General features: G+C 48.1%; 1 protein-coding gene across 7 annotated transcripts in view; it reads left to right on the forward strand.

The window, feature by feature from the left end:
* mtmr4 (myotubularin related protein 4) overlaps positions 1–16,437 on the forward strand; it is a 61,938-nt gene extending 45,501 nt beyond the window's left edge. For 5 of the 7 annotated variants that reach the window (XM_029120811.2, XM_029120807.2, XM_029120809.2 and 2 more), the window contains 12 exons: positions 202–315; positions 1,860–2,062; positions 4,337–4,465; positions 5,130–5,241; positions 6,440–6,635; positions 7,949–8,134; positions 9,060–9,230; positions 9,518–9,672; positions 10,084–11,599; positions 11,691–11,828; positions 12,236–12,324; positions 14,121–16,437. In XM_029120811.2, coding sequence (XP_028976644.2) covers positions 202–315; positions 1,860–2,062; positions 4,337–4,465; positions 5,130–5,241; positions 6,440–6,635; positions 7,949–8,134; positions 9,060–9,230; positions 9,518–9,672; positions 10,084–11,599; positions 11,691–11,828; positions 12,236–12,324; positions 14,121–14,298 — 3,187 coding nt within the window. In that variant the 3' untranslated portion in view covers positions 14,299–16,437. The remainder of the gene's footprint in view (positions 1–201; positions 316–1,859; positions 2,063–4,336; positions 4,466–5,129; positions 5,242–6,439; positions 6,636–7,948; positions 8,135–9,059; positions 9,231–9,517; positions 9,673–10,083; positions 11,600–11,690; positions 11,829–12,235; positions 12,325–14,120) is intronic. The other 2 variants (XM_029120808.2, XM_020048309.3) reach the window with 1 other exon arrangement.
* Positions 16,438–19,570: the final 3,133 nt, after the last annotated feature.

Below are 19,570 nucleotides of genomic sequence, written 5' to 3' on the forward strand. Positions count from 1 at the left end.
GCCGGTGGTTTTTCATGGTTATTGCGGTGTGGATTCCTCGTGCATTTTATGCCGATGGTTATTGCGGTGTGGATTCCTCGTGCATTTCATGCCGGTGGTTTTTCATGGTTATTGCGGTGTGGATTCCTCGTGCATTTCATGCCGGTGGTTTTTCATGGTTATTGCGGTGTGTGCTTGATGAGTAATCCCTGATCTCCCCAGGCTGTGCTCCAGCTACCCCCAGAAGCTGCTGGTTCCCGTCTGGATCACCGACAAGGAGCTGGAAAGCGTCGGCTCCTTTAGGTCCTCGAAGAGGATCCCAGTGGTTGTCTACAGGTACACACACACACACACACACACACACACACACGTTCACTCTACACACTACACTCTATAACACGCGTACACTCTGTACCTACAGAACACGCATACATGCTCACACACCCAGACACACACACCCAGTCTATAATACAGGAAAATATCACGTTTCTTTTGTTGTGTAGCTGTTGTTTCTCAGAGTGTTGTAAAGTTAGTGTTGAACATCAGGCTGGGAGGTGAGCCTGCCACACACCTCAGAGGACACTGTGTCATCAGAGTTGTGGACGTAGACACTAGACACACTAGGTTGTGTGGGTAGAAAGGCAAGTGTTCCCGGAGAAGGGGTACTTAAAAATAATAATAAAAAATAAAATAAGTTGTAGAGGCTAAGCCCAAGCTTTAAGCCCCTGATGTGCTGTTCCACAGGTAGAGTAATTGACGCACTTTTAAAATGTTTTGATCAATTAAAGTCCAAGTCATGTTTGCAGTTAACACCATTGGTTCCATTTATTTCCATGAGATATTAGTTAGTAGTCCTGACAAATGACTGCTTGTGTGGTGTTTGTGTGTGTCCGGGTGTGTCCGGGTGTGTCCGGGTGTGTCCGGGTGTGTCCGTGTGTGTCCGTGTGTGTCCGTGTGTGTCCGGGTGTGTCCGGGTGTGTCCGGGTGTGTCCGGGTGTGTCCGTGTGTGTCCGGGTGTGTCCGGGTGTGTCCGTGTCCGTGGGTGTGTCCGTGTCCGTGGGTGTGTCCGTGGGTGTGTCCGTGGGTGTGTCCGTGGGTGTGTCCGTGGGTGTGTCCGTGGGTGTGTCCGTGGGTGTGTCCGTGGGTGTGTCCGTGGGTGTGTCCGTGGGTGTGTCCGTGGGTGTGTCCGTGGGTGTGTCCGTGGGTGTGTCCGGGTCCGTGGGTGGTGTGGGTGGGTCCGTGGGTGGTGTGGGTGGGTCCGTGGGTGGTGTGGGTGGGTCCGTGGGTGGTGTGGGTGGGTCCGTGGGTGGTGTGGGTGGGTCCGTGGGTGGTGTGGGGTGGGTCCGTGGGTGGTGTGGTGTGGGTCCGTGGGTGGTGTGGTGTGGGTCCGTGGGTGGTGTGGTGTGGGGGGGGGGGGGTCCGTGTCTGGGTGTGTCGGTGTGGGGGGGTCCGTGTCTGGGTGTGTCGGTGTGGGTGGGTGTGGTCAAAGACTGTGTGCTTCCGGGTTGCACCCTGAGGAACTAAAGATTGGTTCCTATTTATACAAAGGGCACTAATTGGCTCTTACATAAGTATTTTATTTTTTGGAAGATGGAGTTGGACTCTCCTGTTCTACCGTGTGGATGCCAGGACAAAGCAGATGTTGGACTGGCAGAGACCAGAAGCGGCAGGAGGGCGTACTCTGGTTGGGGTGTAGGGCAACTGTAGCCTGGTGGTGCCAAGGGGCAGTTCCCCTGGCTATGTCCACCTGCAATAGCCTAGTTCTGCTACTCTCCGGGTGTCATAGACCGCGGACCTCCTGGACCCATATGCCGAACGGCACCGGCCATGCCCACATTTCAACTCCATCTTGTTTTTGCTGCCCCCCGCCATCCCACCAGGCATCAGAGGAACGGGGCAGTTATCGCACGCTGCAGCCAGCCGGAGATCAGCTGGTGGGGCTGGAGGAACACTGAGGACGAGTACCTGGTCACTTCCATTGCGAAGGCCTGTCAGATGGACCCCGGGCCCAGAGTCACCTGTGGAGCCCCGGCCTGCAGCCGGACCCGTGGGGAAGGCCCTGACGGCTCAGACAGTGACTTCGGTAAGGATGCCCCTTTGGGTTGAAGCATGTTTCTTTGTTCTCAGGTGGGTCATAATGCATTCCTCCACAGCTGCGTTGTGTGAACTCCAATCGCAGGCCCTCAATTCAGGATGGGATTCATTTGGCATTTCAGTTTACTTCCTCAGTTGTCTGACTTCAATTTTAATTGACCCCCTCACTGTTCTGGAGACTAGGTTGACAACCCCCCCCCCCCCCCCCCAATAAGTTGACACCACAATTACTTGGAAATAGTTTCTGACCTCTACTCTCATTAATGACTTCACCACCACAACCTCTTTGGAAAAAAGTGTAACTACATGTCCTGGCTTTACCAAAATTCCTGTTAGGAATTCCCAGATTCAGGAGGGAGTAAGTAGGAAAGCTGGAATCCCCAAACCAGAAAGTTTCACAAAAATAAATCTTGCTTTTGCCTTTTTCACTGTGTCCCCGTCTGAATTCAGTGAAGTGGGAAGTTAACTCACTGCAGCAGTTGGGGCTAATTCAGTTTTGTCCCGGAAGCCTCCCCAATTACACTGATGAGAACGAGCCGCCATAAAATACAAGGAAGACACAGGTGCATGGGAATATGTTCTCAGTGAATGCCTTGACACTGGCATGTGATCGTCTAGTCCGCACACGCCCTCCTGGCCCACATACATGGTTGCTGGGCAGAGGGTTGAGTGTTGCCAGTCTGGAACGGATGTGTATGGCTGAAATGGCCGGGGACCTTTTTGGTTTCTTACCTTGTTTGTGTCGGAGGTCAGTAATCTTAGTCCCATTTTGGGGGTGATAGTCCTCTGTGTGTCTGTCTCTCCCTCTCGATGCATCTCTCTCTCGATGCGTCGGTCTCTTCTTGGTCTCTCTTTCGTGGCCTCTACTTTTCCCACTCTGCGTAAATGACTGACAGGAATGCCGATGGGTGAACAACAGTGGGCTACAATTCCTGTCTACTGCCCTCCAAGTTTCTGTCTCTTGTCAGACCAGCTACAAAGACTGGACTGGAGTTTGGCTAGTCTGCAGTTTAACAGGCCCTCCGCTTTGAGCTCATTCAGTTTCTCCACAACATCACCACTCTGAACACACAGCAGTATTCAGGGAGGATGAATGGTCGGCTCTACGGCCTTTGTGCTGCATTTCCAATTATAGGACAGTGAGCGGGAGGGGGGGGTCAGGATGTGCTGATAATGAGCGGTGACCTTTGCTCTTTGGTTGATTCATTGGCGGTGGTGGGGTGAGCCCGGGCTGAAGCACCCGTCTCACCCCCTTAGCACCCCATTAGCACCCCAAAGAGTGATTGAGGAACACGTCAACGGACGTCAGTCAAGGGACCGTCAATGAGACGTCATTCGAGTCCAGTCCACGGTACACCAGTGGTCTGTGCCCCTGGTACACCAGTGGTCTGTGCCCCTGGTACACCAGTGGTCTGTGCCCCTGGTACACCAGTGGTCTGTGCCCCTGGTACACCAGTGGTCTGTGCCCCTGGTACACCAGTGGTCTGTGCCCCTGGTACACCAGTGGTCTGTGCCCCTGGTACACCAGTGGTCTGTGCCCCTGGTACACCAGTGGTCTGTGCCCCTGGTACACCAGTGGTCTGTGCCCCTGGTACACCAGTGCCCCCTTGCCTCTACCTAAACCCCATCTCCCCCAGACAGTCCTGTCCCCCATAGTAGGTAGATTGCTAAGATAGTAATATAATAATTGAATAAAGTAATTGCTCTGGTAGATTGCGATGGCTCTTTAAAAGTGTAATTTCAGTTTCTCTGTACAACAAATGTGTAGATGTATTTTTCCCATAAGGTTTGTACCCAATGTGATGTTTTCCCGGCTTGAACATTAAATTCCCTCTGGTTCAGAGGTCAGGCGAGTGAGGTCCCCACTGTGATTAATGACTCCATTTGAGGTTTCTGTCGGTGTGCGGGGGCTCCCCGTTGCCTGACGATCATACGGTGCAGCGGCGTTGTCTCCCGTTGCCGTGGCAGCAGTTAGGGTGGTACTGCAGTGGCCATCATCCAGGCAGGAGGAGATATAGATTTACTCCAGGGGACGAGCTGAGAGCTGAGCCAGCACTATCCATCATCATACCCCTGTCCCAAACCCCCCCTCTCTCTCTGTTTAGCCCCACTCTCTTTCTGCCCATATATATAAAACCAGTTCATCCCTCCAATCCTCTCATCTTCTCCCCCGTCCCTCTATCCATCCTGCCTCCCTCATCACGGCTGACCCACACCTCAGTCTAAGTCTACAGTGACCCCCCCCCTCTCTCTCTCCTCCCAGACTCCTCCCTGACCGGGTGTCCTGGTCCAGATATCAGCGCTGCGCCACACAAGCTCCTCATCCTGGATGCCCGTTCCTACACTGCTGCTGTGGCCAACCGTGCCAAGGGAGGAGGGTGTGAGTGTGAAGGTCAGTGTACACACACACACACACACACACACACACACACACACACACACTCCTGTGTTACTGAGCTTGTGGAGATACACACACACACACACACACACACACACACACTCCTGTGTTACTGAGCTTGTGGAGATGTACGAACACACATTCCATGTTCCCTTAAACCCGACCTTCACCTCCACCACCTAACCTTCACACGGGGGACTTTGCCTCCTTCCTGTCTGGCGTTGTGCTGCCGTTGGTCGTCTTGGCGCCTTCTGGTGTGGCATGCCTCAGTCTGTGGGGTAATTCCACTCCCTGGGAGTGGTCACTTTCAGACCGGTTAGTCTGGTAAATCAGCTGACACCGTAGCAGCGTGCCTTTAACGCTGATGTGTTGTGAACTGGAAGACCGCAGTAATCAATCAGGTCATCGATGACTGTTCCGGTTAAGATGCAGGGATTGTCTGTCTGTCTGCACAGGTTTTTACACTTATCGCATCTGCCTGGTCAAATACAAATATGTGTAAATGTTTGTTTGTATGCTGCTTTGACAGTTATGAACTGGCCACATGGAAAGCGCCGCGTTCTGCAGACCTCCATTTTGACGCCCATTGGTGGTAACTCGGTGGTTGTGGTGTGGTCACAGTGTGTTGTCCGCGGACTGATGCTCATGTCTCTTTCAGAGTACTACCCAAACTGCGAGGTGATGTTCATGGGCATGGCCAACATCCACACCATCAGAAACAGCTTCCAGTCCCTTCGTACCGTCTGTAGCCAGATCCCTGACCCCGGGAAGTAAGTGGATCCCTCTGACCTTTCACCCTACATCTCTCCTCCCTCCTCTTATAGCCTGCTCCTGGCCACAGTAAGCAGAGTGTGAATTATACAGTGATGAATACAGTCCTTTACTGCAGCTCGTGGGGCACGAACCACACAGCTTTTTTTAGTCTGGGTTCACCAACAAAGTGTCCTAGAGCCCAACTGACAGCAAGTCAGACACACACACACATACACACACACACACACACATACACACACACACACACACACACACACACACACACACAGCAACAGCAGACCAGTTCTACTCAAACACAGACCCACACAATGCTGTACCAGAAACAGACACCATGAACGGGGTAGATGTGTTACTACCATACAGCATCAAGGCCGGTCCCCGATAATCCCCGATGGCGTAGACCCCCCAATAATCTAAATTATCAGCTGTTTCCTTACTTCAGCTATTTCATCAGCACTATCAATCAAATGTATTTATAAAGCCCTTTTTACAACAGCAGTTGTCACAAAGTGCTTTACAGAGACACCCGGCCTTAAACCCCAAGGAGCAAACAACAGTAGTGTTGAATTTCAGTGGCTAAGAAAAACTCCCTAAAAAGGTCGAATTTCAGGAAGAAACCTAGAGAGGACCCAGGCTCAGAGGGGTGACCAGTCCTCTTCTGGCTGTGCCGGGTGAGATATTAAGAGTCCAATTAGAATAATAAATGTATCTGGGCTAAATCCAGAGTCTATTTTATTTTAGACTAGGTTAGAAGTATGACCAGGTGGACAGGGACAGCAACTGGCCCCCCAAACCAGGTACTCCGCAGGTGTGGACCAGGACCTCATCTCCTCCTAAAATGTAAAACTGGAGGAGACTGAGAAAAGTTAGAAAGTGCATTCCTCATATCCCCCAGCACAATAGTATAGCAGCGTAACACTTTGGAACTGAGACGGGGGGGTCCGGTGACACTGTGGCCCTACCCGGGGGAGGCCCCGGACAAGGCCCAACAGGCAGGAAATCAATCCACCCACATTGTCTGAAGTCCGTACTCCCGGCCCGTTGTTATTCTGTCAGGTAAATTACCCCCCCTCCCCCCACCACTCACCCCTGCTCCTCCCTGGTGACCTCATCATGACCTACACCCCGGGGCTCCTCCGTAATATAGTCAGGCCCATCATCTAGACGTGTTCTGATTGGACTGTGTGTTCACAGCTGGCTTTCTGCTCTGGAGAGCACCCGTTGGCTGCAGCACCTGTCCGTCATGCTGAAGGCAGCCACTCTGGTGTGCTCTGCTGTGGAAAGGGAGGGACGCCCTGTCCTGGTGCATTGTTCGGACGGTTGGGACCGCACCCCCCAGATTGTGGCTCTCGCCAAGATCCTGCTGGACCCCTTCTATAGGACAATCGAGGTACTCTTTCACACACTGGTTTCTGGTCTGTTCCATACCGTGAAGAATGTGCTTCTTCATACTGACACTAACACTGGTACCGCCAGGCCTTTCAGACCCCCAGTATCTCCTCCACAGCATCTCCATCCAGCCAGAGCATCAGTTCATCTACTGGGTTGACATCAAACTATATAGAATAGTCTAGAAAATAATGAATTACAGGTTTTGTTTAAAAATTGTTAATTAATTTGAAGAGTAGAGTAGTACTTATCATAGGAAAAAAAGAGCGCTGAGAGATGTAGCCTGCAGAATTTATGACAATGCAAAATTACCTCAGAATTCTGCCAAATCATTCCATTAGGGGTAGATGGTTATGACAAAATATTTTATTAAACATAATAAATACGCTGGCTTACAGTTGCAGTGTCAGGAGTGTAGGTGGAGAAGGAGCTGGTCTCAGGAGTTTGAAGAATACATTTTTTATTATTCAAGTTCAAATGCTGTATTGTAAATAATTTGTTTTTTTTGGAATCGGAAAACCAAATTGCGTTGATAGTTTACTCTTCCCTCCCCACCTGAGCCTTTGCTACCAAATTTATAGTTGAAACAGGAAAGTCTAAAACCAACATTAGCATAAATCACCAGTGTAGCCCTGGTACCAGGGTAAAGCACCAGTGGAAATGCAGCATGGGAGTATCATGCATTCATCTATTGATGTCCATTAGCGCCTGGGTACCATTTGGGTATCAACGCTAAGTGCCGTGGGCTTTTGGTAGATTAAGTCGTAAAATAACAGGGTAAAAGAAAAGTTAATTGTCTCTAAATAGTTGTATGTCAGATTAGAGTTCTGACAAAGGAATAATGTAATAAACGCCTATTTAGAAAAAGTCATGGAAGGAGGAGGGGGTAGCTTTCAAAATGACAGTTTAATTTTAATTGAAAACAAACTACGCCAATTGGCGTAGGTATTTGGGGTTTCTAGTGTTAACGAATGTGCAAATAGCACACTTATGTTTTGTATTTATGTTCATAGTGTTACGAATGGTGTTACACTCCCTATTAAATTGACCAAAAACATGCTTTCTGTTTCACATTTGTGAGCTACTGTATGTTGCGAAATAGAAAGCGTGTTCTTGGTCAATTTAATAGGAGGACGTACAATGGCTATGAAACTCACTTGAAAGGTAGCTCACATTTGTAATGGTTCAGGATAAAGGAAACTGCCTTGAAAGGTAGCTCAAATTTGTAATGGTTCAGGATAAAGGAAACTGCCTTGAAAGGTAGCTCACATTTGTAATGGTTCAGGATAAAGGAAACTGCCTTGGCATCCACAGGGTTTCCAGGTGCTGGTGGAGATGGAGTGGCTTGACTTCGGTCACAAGTTCGGTGACCGCTGTGCTCACCAGGAGAATTCTGATGACGTGAGTGAGCAGTGCCCTGTCTTCCTCCAGTGGCTGGACTGCGTCCACCAGCTGCTCAAACAGTTCCCCTGCCTCTTCGAGTTCAACGAGGCCTTCCTGGTTTGTACCGCACAATCGCTCGCCATCTTTCCATACTTAAGCAAATATATTTCATGAAGCCTTTTACTTGCTTGCTTGTAGTGTTACCCAGCTTTTAATTCCAACGAGCTGGCAATAGGATGCCGTACAGTGGCTAGCAAACTCCCTTTAAAGGTCACAACCGAAAAAGAAGTGGGGTCAGACTGAGGGGTTGTCAGTCCTCATCTTGTATGCTGGGTGGGCATTTTAAGATGTTTTAAGGCCAAATTGTCTATCAAGACATACTGGGTTAAAAACATTTTTACTCTTATTTTCACTCATTATATTTCTCATTACATTTGTCCTTTCTGTCTGTCAATTTGTCTCTCTCCTCTCTGTTACATTTCTCCTCATTCTGTATGATATTTCTGATGTAACTATTTAACGTTTCTACACAAGTTGATGTGTAGGTGAACACTCATTATTACTGTCTTAAAGGGCAGTTTTGTGGGTTATAAATGGTTGTTTTGATAGTGTTGAGGTGTGACTGTGTGGGTTATAAATGGTTGTTTTGATAGTGTTGAGGTGTGACTGTGTGGGTTATAAATGGTTGTTTTGATAGTGTTGAGGTGTGACTGTTTGGGTTATAAATGGTTGTTTTGATAGTGTTGAGGTGTGACTGTGTGGGATATAAATGGTTGTTTTGATAGTGTTGAGGTGTGACTGTGTGGGATATAAATGGTTGTTTTGATAGTGTTGAGGTGTGACTGTGTGGGATATAAATGGTTGTTTTGATAGTGTTGAGGTGTGACTGTGTGGGATATAAATGGTTGTTTTGATAGTGTTGAGGTGTGACTGTGTGGGATATAAATGGTTGTTTTGATAGTGTTGAGGTGTGACTGTGTGGGATATAAATGGTTGTTTAATGTTGTGTCCCGGTCTCAGTGTGCTGTGTTGTCTCCCCCAGGTCAAGCTGGTGCAGCATACGTACTCCTGTCTGTACGGGACATTCCTGTGCAACAACGTGCGGGAGAGGGAGGCTCGCAACATCTACAAGCGGACCTGCTCCGTCTGGTCGCTGCTCCGCATCGGCAACAAGAACTTCCAGAACTTCCTCTACATCCCCTGTCACGACATGGTACCAAAACGCTCCTCCGGTCCTGGCGTTCAGACGATTCTCCTGCTTTGCGTACCAGCAGCAACCTTTCAGAAGGACACATCGTTTGACATTAGAGCAACTGATACACATTCATAGATATTAATGTGCTTCAAAATTATGTAAAAGTGTGCAATAAGAAAATAGGATTTTATGTCTGTTCCCTATTTGCAAAAATTGCCAACGGCCTCAAGAAAACCGATCACGCGTCCATGTCTTCGGTCAGTGTGGTTGACCTCTGACCCTTGCTCCCGTTTTCCTTTGTCCAGGTGTTGCAGCCGGTGTGTCACACCCGAGCCCTGCAGCTGTGGACGGCCGTCTACCTGCCAACCTCGTCCCCCTGCACCGCGGCCGAGGACGCCATGGAGCTGTACCTGTCCTCAGGCACGCAGGGGGAGGAGCTCAGCTCACGATCCCTGGACAGGTGGGGGCTCTCCCTGACACTCCATCCAGCTGGATTCAGAGAGTCCAAGTAAACATGAACCTCAGAGAGAATAGAATGTGGCTGTATGGTAATCAGTCTTAAATTGCCCACAATGCACCAAGACCACCGCTTTTGGTACCGTGGTCATATTTTAGTGAGAATGACAAGCTGACGGAATAGTGGTGGTTCATTCCTACTGGTTGCTCTTAGTGCTGTTTTAAAGGCTTATTTTTAGGTAGTAATTTAAGGGTTGGATCACAGAGGTGTTATTCAAGAGGAGCAGGCTTTTGGCTGCGGGTCAACAGCACAGTTTAAATCCAGCCTGCCCTCTAGTGGCCAACAAGGGAAGTTCACAGATTAGAGCCTCTCCATTACTATATCTTAACTTGCCCCCCCCCCCCCTCTGCACAGGTTGCCTAAGACTCGGTCCATGGACAACCTGGTGTCTGCCTGTGAGAACGGAGTGGCTCTAACCCGCACCTCCAGCGACCCCAACCTCAACAAGCACTGCCAGGAAGGCCGCAGCACCCACGGCCTGGAGCCCATGCCTGGCATGGGAGGAGGGGCAGCGCCCGACAGCCCGGAGGACGTCAGCCCTGACACTGGGTTGGACAGCGACGACTCGGAGGTGGAGCCCGTCACCAAGACTCCCCCCACCACGCCCCTGGAGGCGGAGCCGAGGGAGGAGGGCTTTGTCGAGGAGGAGCTGAGGGTGGAGGTCTGTCTTACCACCCAGCCCCTGCCATCAATGCACCACCTCCCCCCGCCCACGGTGGAGCAAGGCCTCCCGCCTGTCCCCCGGCCTACACCCGCCCACCCCCAGGCCCTCCCCCGGACGACCGCCCCCCAGCCCCCGCAGGCTGCAGACAGACGCTCCAGGACTGAGTTTACTTCCCCTCGCGACCCGGCGCCAGGAACATGCGGCCCGCCGCCACAAGCCTGGACGGGCCCGCTACCGGCAGCCGTTCTGAGCGGGCCCGTCCGCAGTGACCCCCGAGGGGGCCCGTCCGCGTCAGCCAAGCTGCTGGCCCTGGGCCCGCCGGTCGCGCTCCTCCCGGCGGCCATGGAAGACTCTACCGAGACCCTGACGGACGAAGCAGAGGCCCAACCGATGCTGCCCTCCAGTGCGTGGGAGGGTGTGGGCCAGCCACAGGTTCCAAAGTGGGCCTTGACCCAGGGGAAGAGGGCTGAGGCTGGGGGCGGTAGAGAGCCTCTGAGAGAACGTTTCGTAGAAGCAGCCGTGCCGACGCTGTCGACAGCAGCATCGGCATCTGCCTCCAGACTGCCCCCTGCTGACCGCAGCCAGGTGGTGGCGGTGCGACGCCCGGTCCCTCAGGCCAACCTGGACGTCAGCGAAGAGCTGTCCCTGCTGGGCTCTCGCTGGGGGAGTGTCCACGGCCTGGTCCAGTCAGCCTGCAGCACTGTGGCAGGCCGCTCCGGCCTCCCGGCCAACCTCTCCTCAGGCCTCTGTCGAGCACTGCAGCCCACCGCCTACCAGGGCCGGCGCCTGGCCGGCAAGCTGCTCCGCGCCCAGGGTGTGGCCGTGCCCAGCGGGCCGTCCCAGTGCTGCCGGAGGGACCGGGAGAAAGACGACCGGCTCCAGTCGGGCTGGATGTCCGCGGTCAGGAGTAGCTCTGGCTACGCCGCCATCTGTGGCCCTCCATCCACTCCGCCGACCCGCCAGCTCCTCCCGGCCTCCCCCTCCGCCTCCCCGCCGCCGTGCCAGCCCCATCCGGCATACCTCGACGACGACGGCTTGTCGGTGCCCCTGGACGCGGTGCAGCAGCGCCTCCGGCAGATCGAGGCGGGCTACAAGCAGGAGGTGGAGGTTCTGAGGAGGCAGGTGCGCCAGCTGCAGATGAGGCTGGGGAGTAAACAGTACAGCACGCCTCCCTCCGAGCCCGACGTCGACTACGAGGACGACATAGTGAGTAGCAGTCCCCGGCGTGGGGCGCTGTGTTGTGGTGGGGCGTCGCTCTCCGTCACGTTGACCTTCGCTCTGTCCTCTCTGTCTCTAGACGTGTCTGCGTGAGTCGGACGACAGTGACGATGAGGACAGCCTGTCGGACCACAGCGAGGACCGTTTCTCTGAAGGCAGCTGGGACAGAGTGGAGCAGAAGGACACAGAGGTCAGCGTCCCTCATAGTCTGCTCCAGGTTTCTTTTTCTCTACTGCTTTTCGTAACCCCATACACTACAGCCTATATCACAGTACTGACCCCATGCACTACAGCCTATATCACAGTACTGACCCCATGCACTACAGCCTATATCACAGTACTGACCCCATGCACTACAGCCTATATCACAGTACTGACCCCATGCACTACAGCCTATATCACAGTACTGACCCCATGCACTACAGCCTATATCACAGTACTGACCCCATGCACTACAGCCTATATCACAGTACTGACCCCATGCACTACAGGCTATATGACGACGCTGACCCCGTACCCTGCAGCCTGTTTCACGACACTGTACCCTACAGGCTTTGCTCTCCCGCCTTGTGTTTCTGTTAGATGTCACACTGCTCTAATAGGTCTGTCTCTTCCTGCCTGCAGGTCACAAGGTGGGTTCCTGATCATATGGCCTCCCATTGTTTTAACTGCGACTCTGAGTTTTGGATGGCGAAGAGACGTCACCACTGCAGGTTTGTTCACCACTAATGTAAGCAGAAGGGACAAGGTCCAGCATATTATTGGATTCTGTGAAGTGTAGTATATAAACATAGCCCTTAAAGGGATAGTTTGTCCAAAATTCATATTTTTCTCAAAGTCCACGTAACACACAATCCATTTCTCAGCTATGTACCAGTTTGTAATTAATCAGTTTGTAAAACAGTTTGTGCTGCTATCGCAAAGCTGCAATGCAGGTGGAAAAGTACTCTAAAACACTCCAAACAAAGAAAGTAGTTTTGTTTACAATGACAATGCTGTATTCCTTGAAATAATTAATACATTTTCACAATATAATTCTCATTTCAAATAAACTGGTACTTCCTCTGTTTACCAGTAAGTTTTGTTCACAATTGTACCAATCCACACATTCTTTTGGGAAGAATAAGTCCATACATCACAGTAAACGATAGTGTTCGCTAGCTAGAACGCAAATTACCTATTTCGTCTTTGATATTCCCCTTGGACAGTCAAACTTTATTTGCTTGAGAGAGAAAGGAAAATAAATATACATTGTCTGACTCTGAATACGAGCAGGAAGGAAATATTTTTGGGGATAGAGCCTTGCTTATTCTAACCATAATACACAGATGATGAATTGACTGTATAGAAGCTTGGAGAGCAGCTAAAGGAGGGCGGTGGTGAACATGTTTATCCCCAACACTTGCCCAGAGTATCTGGAGGCAATGTGTACTTTGTGTATTATAACATAGCAATCGGAAGTAATGCTTTCAATTTGTCTTGTCTTCATGTGTTGAACTGGGTAATTTGATGGAATTGCATTTGCCTTTAGTTCTCTTCTAAGTGAACGTGGGTCACAATGCTTTATAAAATCGTTCTCTCAAACTGTGTATGTCACGTTGGGGATGTTGCTCCATTGATTCTCCAGCAATACAAGAGGCAGATGTATTGTCTCTGTTTCGGAGCGTGTAGAATTTAAATTTCAGACCAAAATCCCCGGAAGCAGGTAAACAGCGTGGTAAAGAAGTGATCAGGCAGAAGTCGATCCAAAGGAAATCCAGAAGTTCAAAGTTTATTTATCAAATGCACCGAATAACACAGCGTCATCCTGCACAATGAACTTCATGTGAATTCCCCGAAAAATGTTCCTGCTAGGCGAAGCAACCTATCTTCACATAGCTTGTTGAGGTTAAAGTTCAGGCTCACCTGTATGGTGGCTATAGGAAATTATTCACTAGTGCCAGTTTGAACTCATCCAATTACGTCGGCTGTTTTGTCATTGTACATTTTCTAAAATCGTTGCTTCCGCGACAGATTGAACTACTGATTGTAGTTTGAAGTGTTTTGGTGTGGTTTTCCACTTGCAGCACAGCTTTGCTATAGGGGTACAAACCGTTTCATTCAGGAATTTGGACGGTGCTAATAACACTAATTACAGACCGGTATTGTGCTGTATGATGGATTGTTGGAAAAATTACTGTCATCAGGATTATCTTTGGGTGATTGTACTTTTGGATGACTATCCCTTTAATGAATATAGCACTAACCAGAGTGATAGAACTTTTTCCCTATGAGGTCCAGAGCCGGCTTGTTTTTTTTTCTTCTACCTGATGGATGACCATGCCCACTTGGTGTCTCAGGTCAGAATCAGACCCTGATGAGGTCTAGATTTGAATTTAAATGGACCTTCTACGCTCAGATTGACACACTTCTACCATTGGATTGACACACTTCTACCATTGGTTTAGATTTTTGTTGTAAAATACAACAACGTGTAAATGCGTAATGTCTCCCTACTCTGCCTCCACAGGAACTGCGGCAACGTTTTCTGTAAAGACTGCTGCCACCTGAAGCTGCCAATCCCCGACCAGCAGCTGTACGACCCGGTACTGGTTTGCAACAGCTGCTACGACCTCCTGCTGGAGACCCGGAACCGGGAGATCTGCCGCCAGCAGCTCAAGAAGGCCATCGCCACAGCCTCCAGCTGAGACAGGAGAGACAGCCTCTTACTCAGAGGTCCAGTGCTGGCTCAGCCTGGCCCGGCCTGGCTCGGTTCAGCTTGGCCTGCGTAGGGTCTGGATCAGAACCGTCTTGGATCAGCTTTAGGCAGACGAGCCAAGCGCCCCCATTCCCACCATCCTAACACGGTCCAGTTGTGGTTCTGGGTGAAGGGGACTTGTTGCTCTGCGGGAGGGAGACCAGTGGGAGGCCACTGACTGCCGTGGAGGAGAGATGTCAACAGGAGTGCCGGTAGGAGGAGGGCGGGTGAACAAACTGAGCGACAGCGAGGAGGAGGAGCTGGATTGAGGAAGAGGGAGCGGCTGTAATGATTAGTCGAATCCCTTCTGGTCAAACACATTTTCAGCCTGGAAGGAAGTATGCAGCGCCCTGCTGCCCTGTCCTGCCCTGTGGTGCCCCGTCTTACCCCCCTGAGGCCCCAAATGACCCACCCCTCCGCCCCTTCCTGTTCCCCTGGCCTAGGGAGGTACGCCGTCTTTTAACCCTACCTGGCTGTGCTTCCCATTCTTGTCGTACACCTTCCCGAACGCCCCCTAATGTATGTGTACACAGGCCCCGCCCCCCACCTCCACCTGCATCTGAGGACACTCCCACCCTCTCCAATTTAGGACACTCCCACCCTCTCCGATTTAGGGCCACTCCCACCTTCTCCAATTTAGGGCACTCCCAAGCCTTCACCTGTAGTACTGAAGGCTGACAACTTTTCAAAATAAGTGCTGCTACAGTGTTTAAAGTTCTAATTTTATATTCTTATTATTTTGTGCACTACAAGCTCTTTGCGTATTTTGAGGGAATTTCAGACCAAACTCGATTGAAAGGGAGAAGTCTGCTGTTTACTTGCGGTCGTATCTTTTTTTTTTTCTTGTGGAGCTTGAATGTAAATGTTTGAAATGGTCTCAGAGTAACTGGAAGGCTGACGATATTTGTTTATGTTGCATTAGGTGGGTTGTGTACTCCTGCAATGTTATTTAAAAAAAAAACAAGAAAAATATGCAGTTAATGTGGTTCTGTCTTTCTGAATGCTATGCTCAAGTATAGCCCTGTCGCAATGTTTTGACAATGAGGTATCCCACATTTATTTGATTGATCATTTGTCATTTGGATATGCACCTGATCAGAAGAGTCTCTTTAACATGAGAGCATCAGACATGATGGCTGAGCTTTCAGACCTGGCAAGCTGTTGCCATGTTTCCAAATGAATAAAATAAATCTTAAAACAGTACCGAGCTGTACAGATGGCCTCCAAATAATGGTGTATATTTCTGTGTTGACATGGGAGAGGCTTAATATTGATGATAACATTGTCCTGCTTCGACGGCTCATTCCTTGTCATTTTGATGATTTGGGCCCATTGGTCAGGCCTCCTTGTCAGATGCTTATCCCGGAATGTTAATACCTGGCATTTAAAGAGATCCCAGAGAAAGCACTAAACTGCTAGGAATTTGTCATCTATGATCGGGCGAGTTTGGGTGGCCTCGTTCCTGAACCAGCTCTGCTGTGTTTCCAAATTGAATTGAGCCTGTTGCAGAACGTTGCAAAAGCAGTTCAGAGTTGGGATGTGTTCCCCACATAGTTCTGTTGTGAAATGGTTTTGTGTGTTTGCTCCCGTCTAATGAGTGTTCCTTGAGACAATAGTGCCATATTTTTCTTTTTGTCTTTATTTTGAAAGCCTTTTTTCCCTCACGGAGACCACAGCGGGTTACTAACTGGCCAGTGGTTTGTTGGTTTTAATGGTACAGATAGATAGCTGCTTAACAACACGGGAATGATTTAATGATCAGAAAAAGAGGGCAATGTCCATTAGATAAAGATTGAGATTGATTTGATAACAAATGGATGAGCTTAAACTTTCAATGAGATAGTGAGCCTGAATGGATCTCTGTTATTCATTGCCTAGTAACATTTTGGGATCTTTTCTTTCACGGGGCGTTGAGGTGAAATTGGATTGGGGAGAAAGTGGAAACCAGATATGTAATATAATACATAGTTATCTGAGTATGTACTAGTGGCTAAAACCTGTCACTTAGCAAATAATTGTGTAAAGAAATTAAATGCACTGTAAAAGAGAAATCCTATGGGTTAAAATAAAGATTATATCATGGATGTGCTTCTCTTCGTTCTGTGTTTCGTTTTGACTATGTAATTGTGGAAACTTCCAGTTATTATTTATATTCTAAGAGTCGGGGCTGTGAACATTTACATCTTACAATGTTTTTACAACTCCAGACCCCAACATTTTTTTTGCGCAGATCATCATGTTTCCAGCTTGTAGCTGAGAAGTTTCCCAATGTGACATTTGGGGGTAATCAATTTTTTTTCCCCTCATGACATTTGGGGGTAATACATATATATCTTTTTAAACCACAACCAGCTTTCGGGAGACGTGTTATTTACTTCCTGGTCTCATATCTGTTATTTTTTACTTGAATATTCAACAGCTGTTCAGTAAAATGGGATGACATGCCACAAAGAAGAAGTTAATATGTACTTTGCTAATTTTGCAACCGATGTGATGTTTTCCATTAGGTACCCTAGCTAAAATTACCTTGCCACAATGTCTTTCTCCTGTGGTTGTGGGGCACACCAGAAGCTTTCAAAAAACATGTCACCAAAAACAACCGACACGTCACCCAAAACAACAACTGACTCTAGGCCCAAGAACAAATTTCACCTGTGTCCTGGACAACTTCCGCATTAACGATATCTACACACAATACGCCATAATGACAAAGCAAAAATACCTTTTTAGAATGTTGTGCCAATTCAAGTTAAATGAAACTACATACTCATGTGCTCATGTACATAACCATTAAGATCCTTTAATCAGAGGTGGGGGACTCGAGTCACATGACTTGACTCAAGTCTGACTCGAGTCACAATTTTCAGGACTTGTGACTTGCTTGATTAAAGTATGGAAATGACTTGACTTGACTTTGACTTGAGAACAAGTTACTTGAGACTTGACTTGAAGTGGAAGACTCGACAATGACTTGAACTTATAATAATCAAACAGCAATAAAATTATTTTATATGTTGTGACATCAGCACCACTAATCAGCGTATGTGCCTTTAACGCTGCACAATTCATACCGCGGTCGAGCTCCACAAATAGTATCGTTTGGATACAAAGACTTTGAACTGGACCGTGTGAATAAAAAAAGATTTGCCAGATGCAAAATATGCAACAACGTCAAATTTCATTCGTTATTTTAAGAACCACAAGGAAAGGTAAGAAAGTAATCTCTTTATATTCAGTTTCACTCTATAACGATTAAGTTACTAATGTAATTAATCTTTTGTTTGTCATAATTTGGCCTTGGTTGCATATTATGTTTGTTTTTTTTCTTGTTAGAAATGTGACCACTATCATTACTGAATACGTCTGGTAAATAGATGTAAGGGAATTTGACTATAACAGTGGCATAGCCTGAATTTTAATGTTGATGGGCATCTTAAAATGAGCGGGCATGTATATTATTACACGTAGGCTATAATGTCTGTATTAAATGTGGACATTTTCAAGTGTTTGTGGACTGCGTGTGCAAACTAAAATGCATTGTGCTTACACCATAACAGTTAACTTTACTGCATGAAAGGCTAACATGGAGGCGCCGATGTGATTACTAGCACCTAAACATTTCGAAGAGTTTTTTTTTTTACTATTACAGACAAGAATAATTACAACGTAATTACATATTAGGCAATTTTTCAGTCACAATAATTAGTTTATAAGGTTGTTATTATTAGCCCTTATTACATGGATTGGCTGAATTCCAGTGCAGAATGCGTGTTATTTCTTGATAACAGACCGTTGCCATGAAAAACACAGCGCGTTGCAATTGACGCAGCAGGATTTTAACCAGAGACGGAACGGACTCTTTTCTTTAGAGGAAGCAATACAATCGTTTTTAAATCAATAAATTCCTTTTGAAATCAATATTTTGTGTCAAATTATAGATGTATTTGGTAGGTATCCATGTAATAAGCGGGATAAGGTATAGCGAGGCGGTTGTTATAGCGAATACAACCCCTTCAGGCTGATTCAAGATCCCTCCGCTTCGTCCCCCCAAAAAATTGTACCGCGGAGGAGAAAAATATTTGATTTTGAAATCGAGCTTCGCACCGAGCGCATGTCAGAAACAGAGGACAGTGTGTGTGTGTTCATCTCTTTAGTACTGTGACTTGACTTGACTTGAAACTTATAAGGACTCGACTTGACTTGCTTAGGGTGAACCCTTGACTTGACTTGACTTGCTTGATTTATCTGAACTGTGACTTGAGACTTGACTCGAGACTTGATGGTTTAGACTTGAGACTTGCTTGGACTTGACCATGTGTGACTTGTCCCCATCTCTGCCTTTAATCCTTCAGTAATCTGGTGAGACAGCTTTGTCTTGAGTAGTCCTCTACCAGCTGGATTTGGCTGGTTCACCCATTCTTTTGTAGGTCCTCTGAAGCTCTGTCAGACTGGACTGGAAGCCTTGCTGAACTGTGATCTTCAGGTCTTCCCACAGATTTTCAATGGGTTTCAAGTCCAGGCTTTAGCAGGGCCACTCGAACATTCACAGAATTTGTCCTAAAGCCATTCGTGTTGTTTTGGCTGTGTGGATTGGGTCGCTTTCATGGAATTTGCTGGGTAATAAGCTGTACCTGGTTTTCGCCAAGCATAGCTTGGCCAAATAGTCTCATCAATTGTAAAAAAAAAAAAAATGAATGTGATCAATTATAAATTTAATCTGACAAAATGTGACGTATTCACTTTCTCCAGTTCACAACCAATCACAGTTCCCTGTTCCCTGTGCGTCTCTGAACCCCATGCCTGTCTTCAGAGAGTTTAGAGAACGTGTCGGTCCAGTGGTTCTCGAAGTGTCTTAGCCACGTGTAATCGGATGGTCACTTTAATGTTGACCATGTTTATGGGAACCTCTTCTGTTTCCACTGTCAATACAGCTGTGGAGAACCCTTATTTAACAGTCTCGCCGTGGGGAGTCGGCCACCATTAAATGTCATGTGCTGTAAATGCATTTTATTGCTGGTAACACAGTGTCTTAACTCTAAATATATGGCTTTGTTAACCCGTATATGGGTCTTTGATTCCATAATCAGGGAGTGTTTGGTTCATGGAAAAAGCATCCCTAGATTATTTCCGCTAACCTTGTCCCAATGACCCTTCATTCAGTGATACCTGTGAAGTTCGTTTTCATTAGAAATTTGCGTTTTATTGAATTGAGTGATGTGCTT

The sequence above is a fragment of the Esox lucius genome, chromosome 7, assembly GCF_011004845.1.
Source record: "Esox lucius isolate fEsoLuc1 chromosome 7, fEsoLuc1.pri, whole genome shotgun sequence".
In the NCBI taxonomy this organism is placed as follows: Eukaryota; Metazoa; Chordata; class Actinopteri; order Esociformes; family Esocidae; genus Esox; species Esox lucius.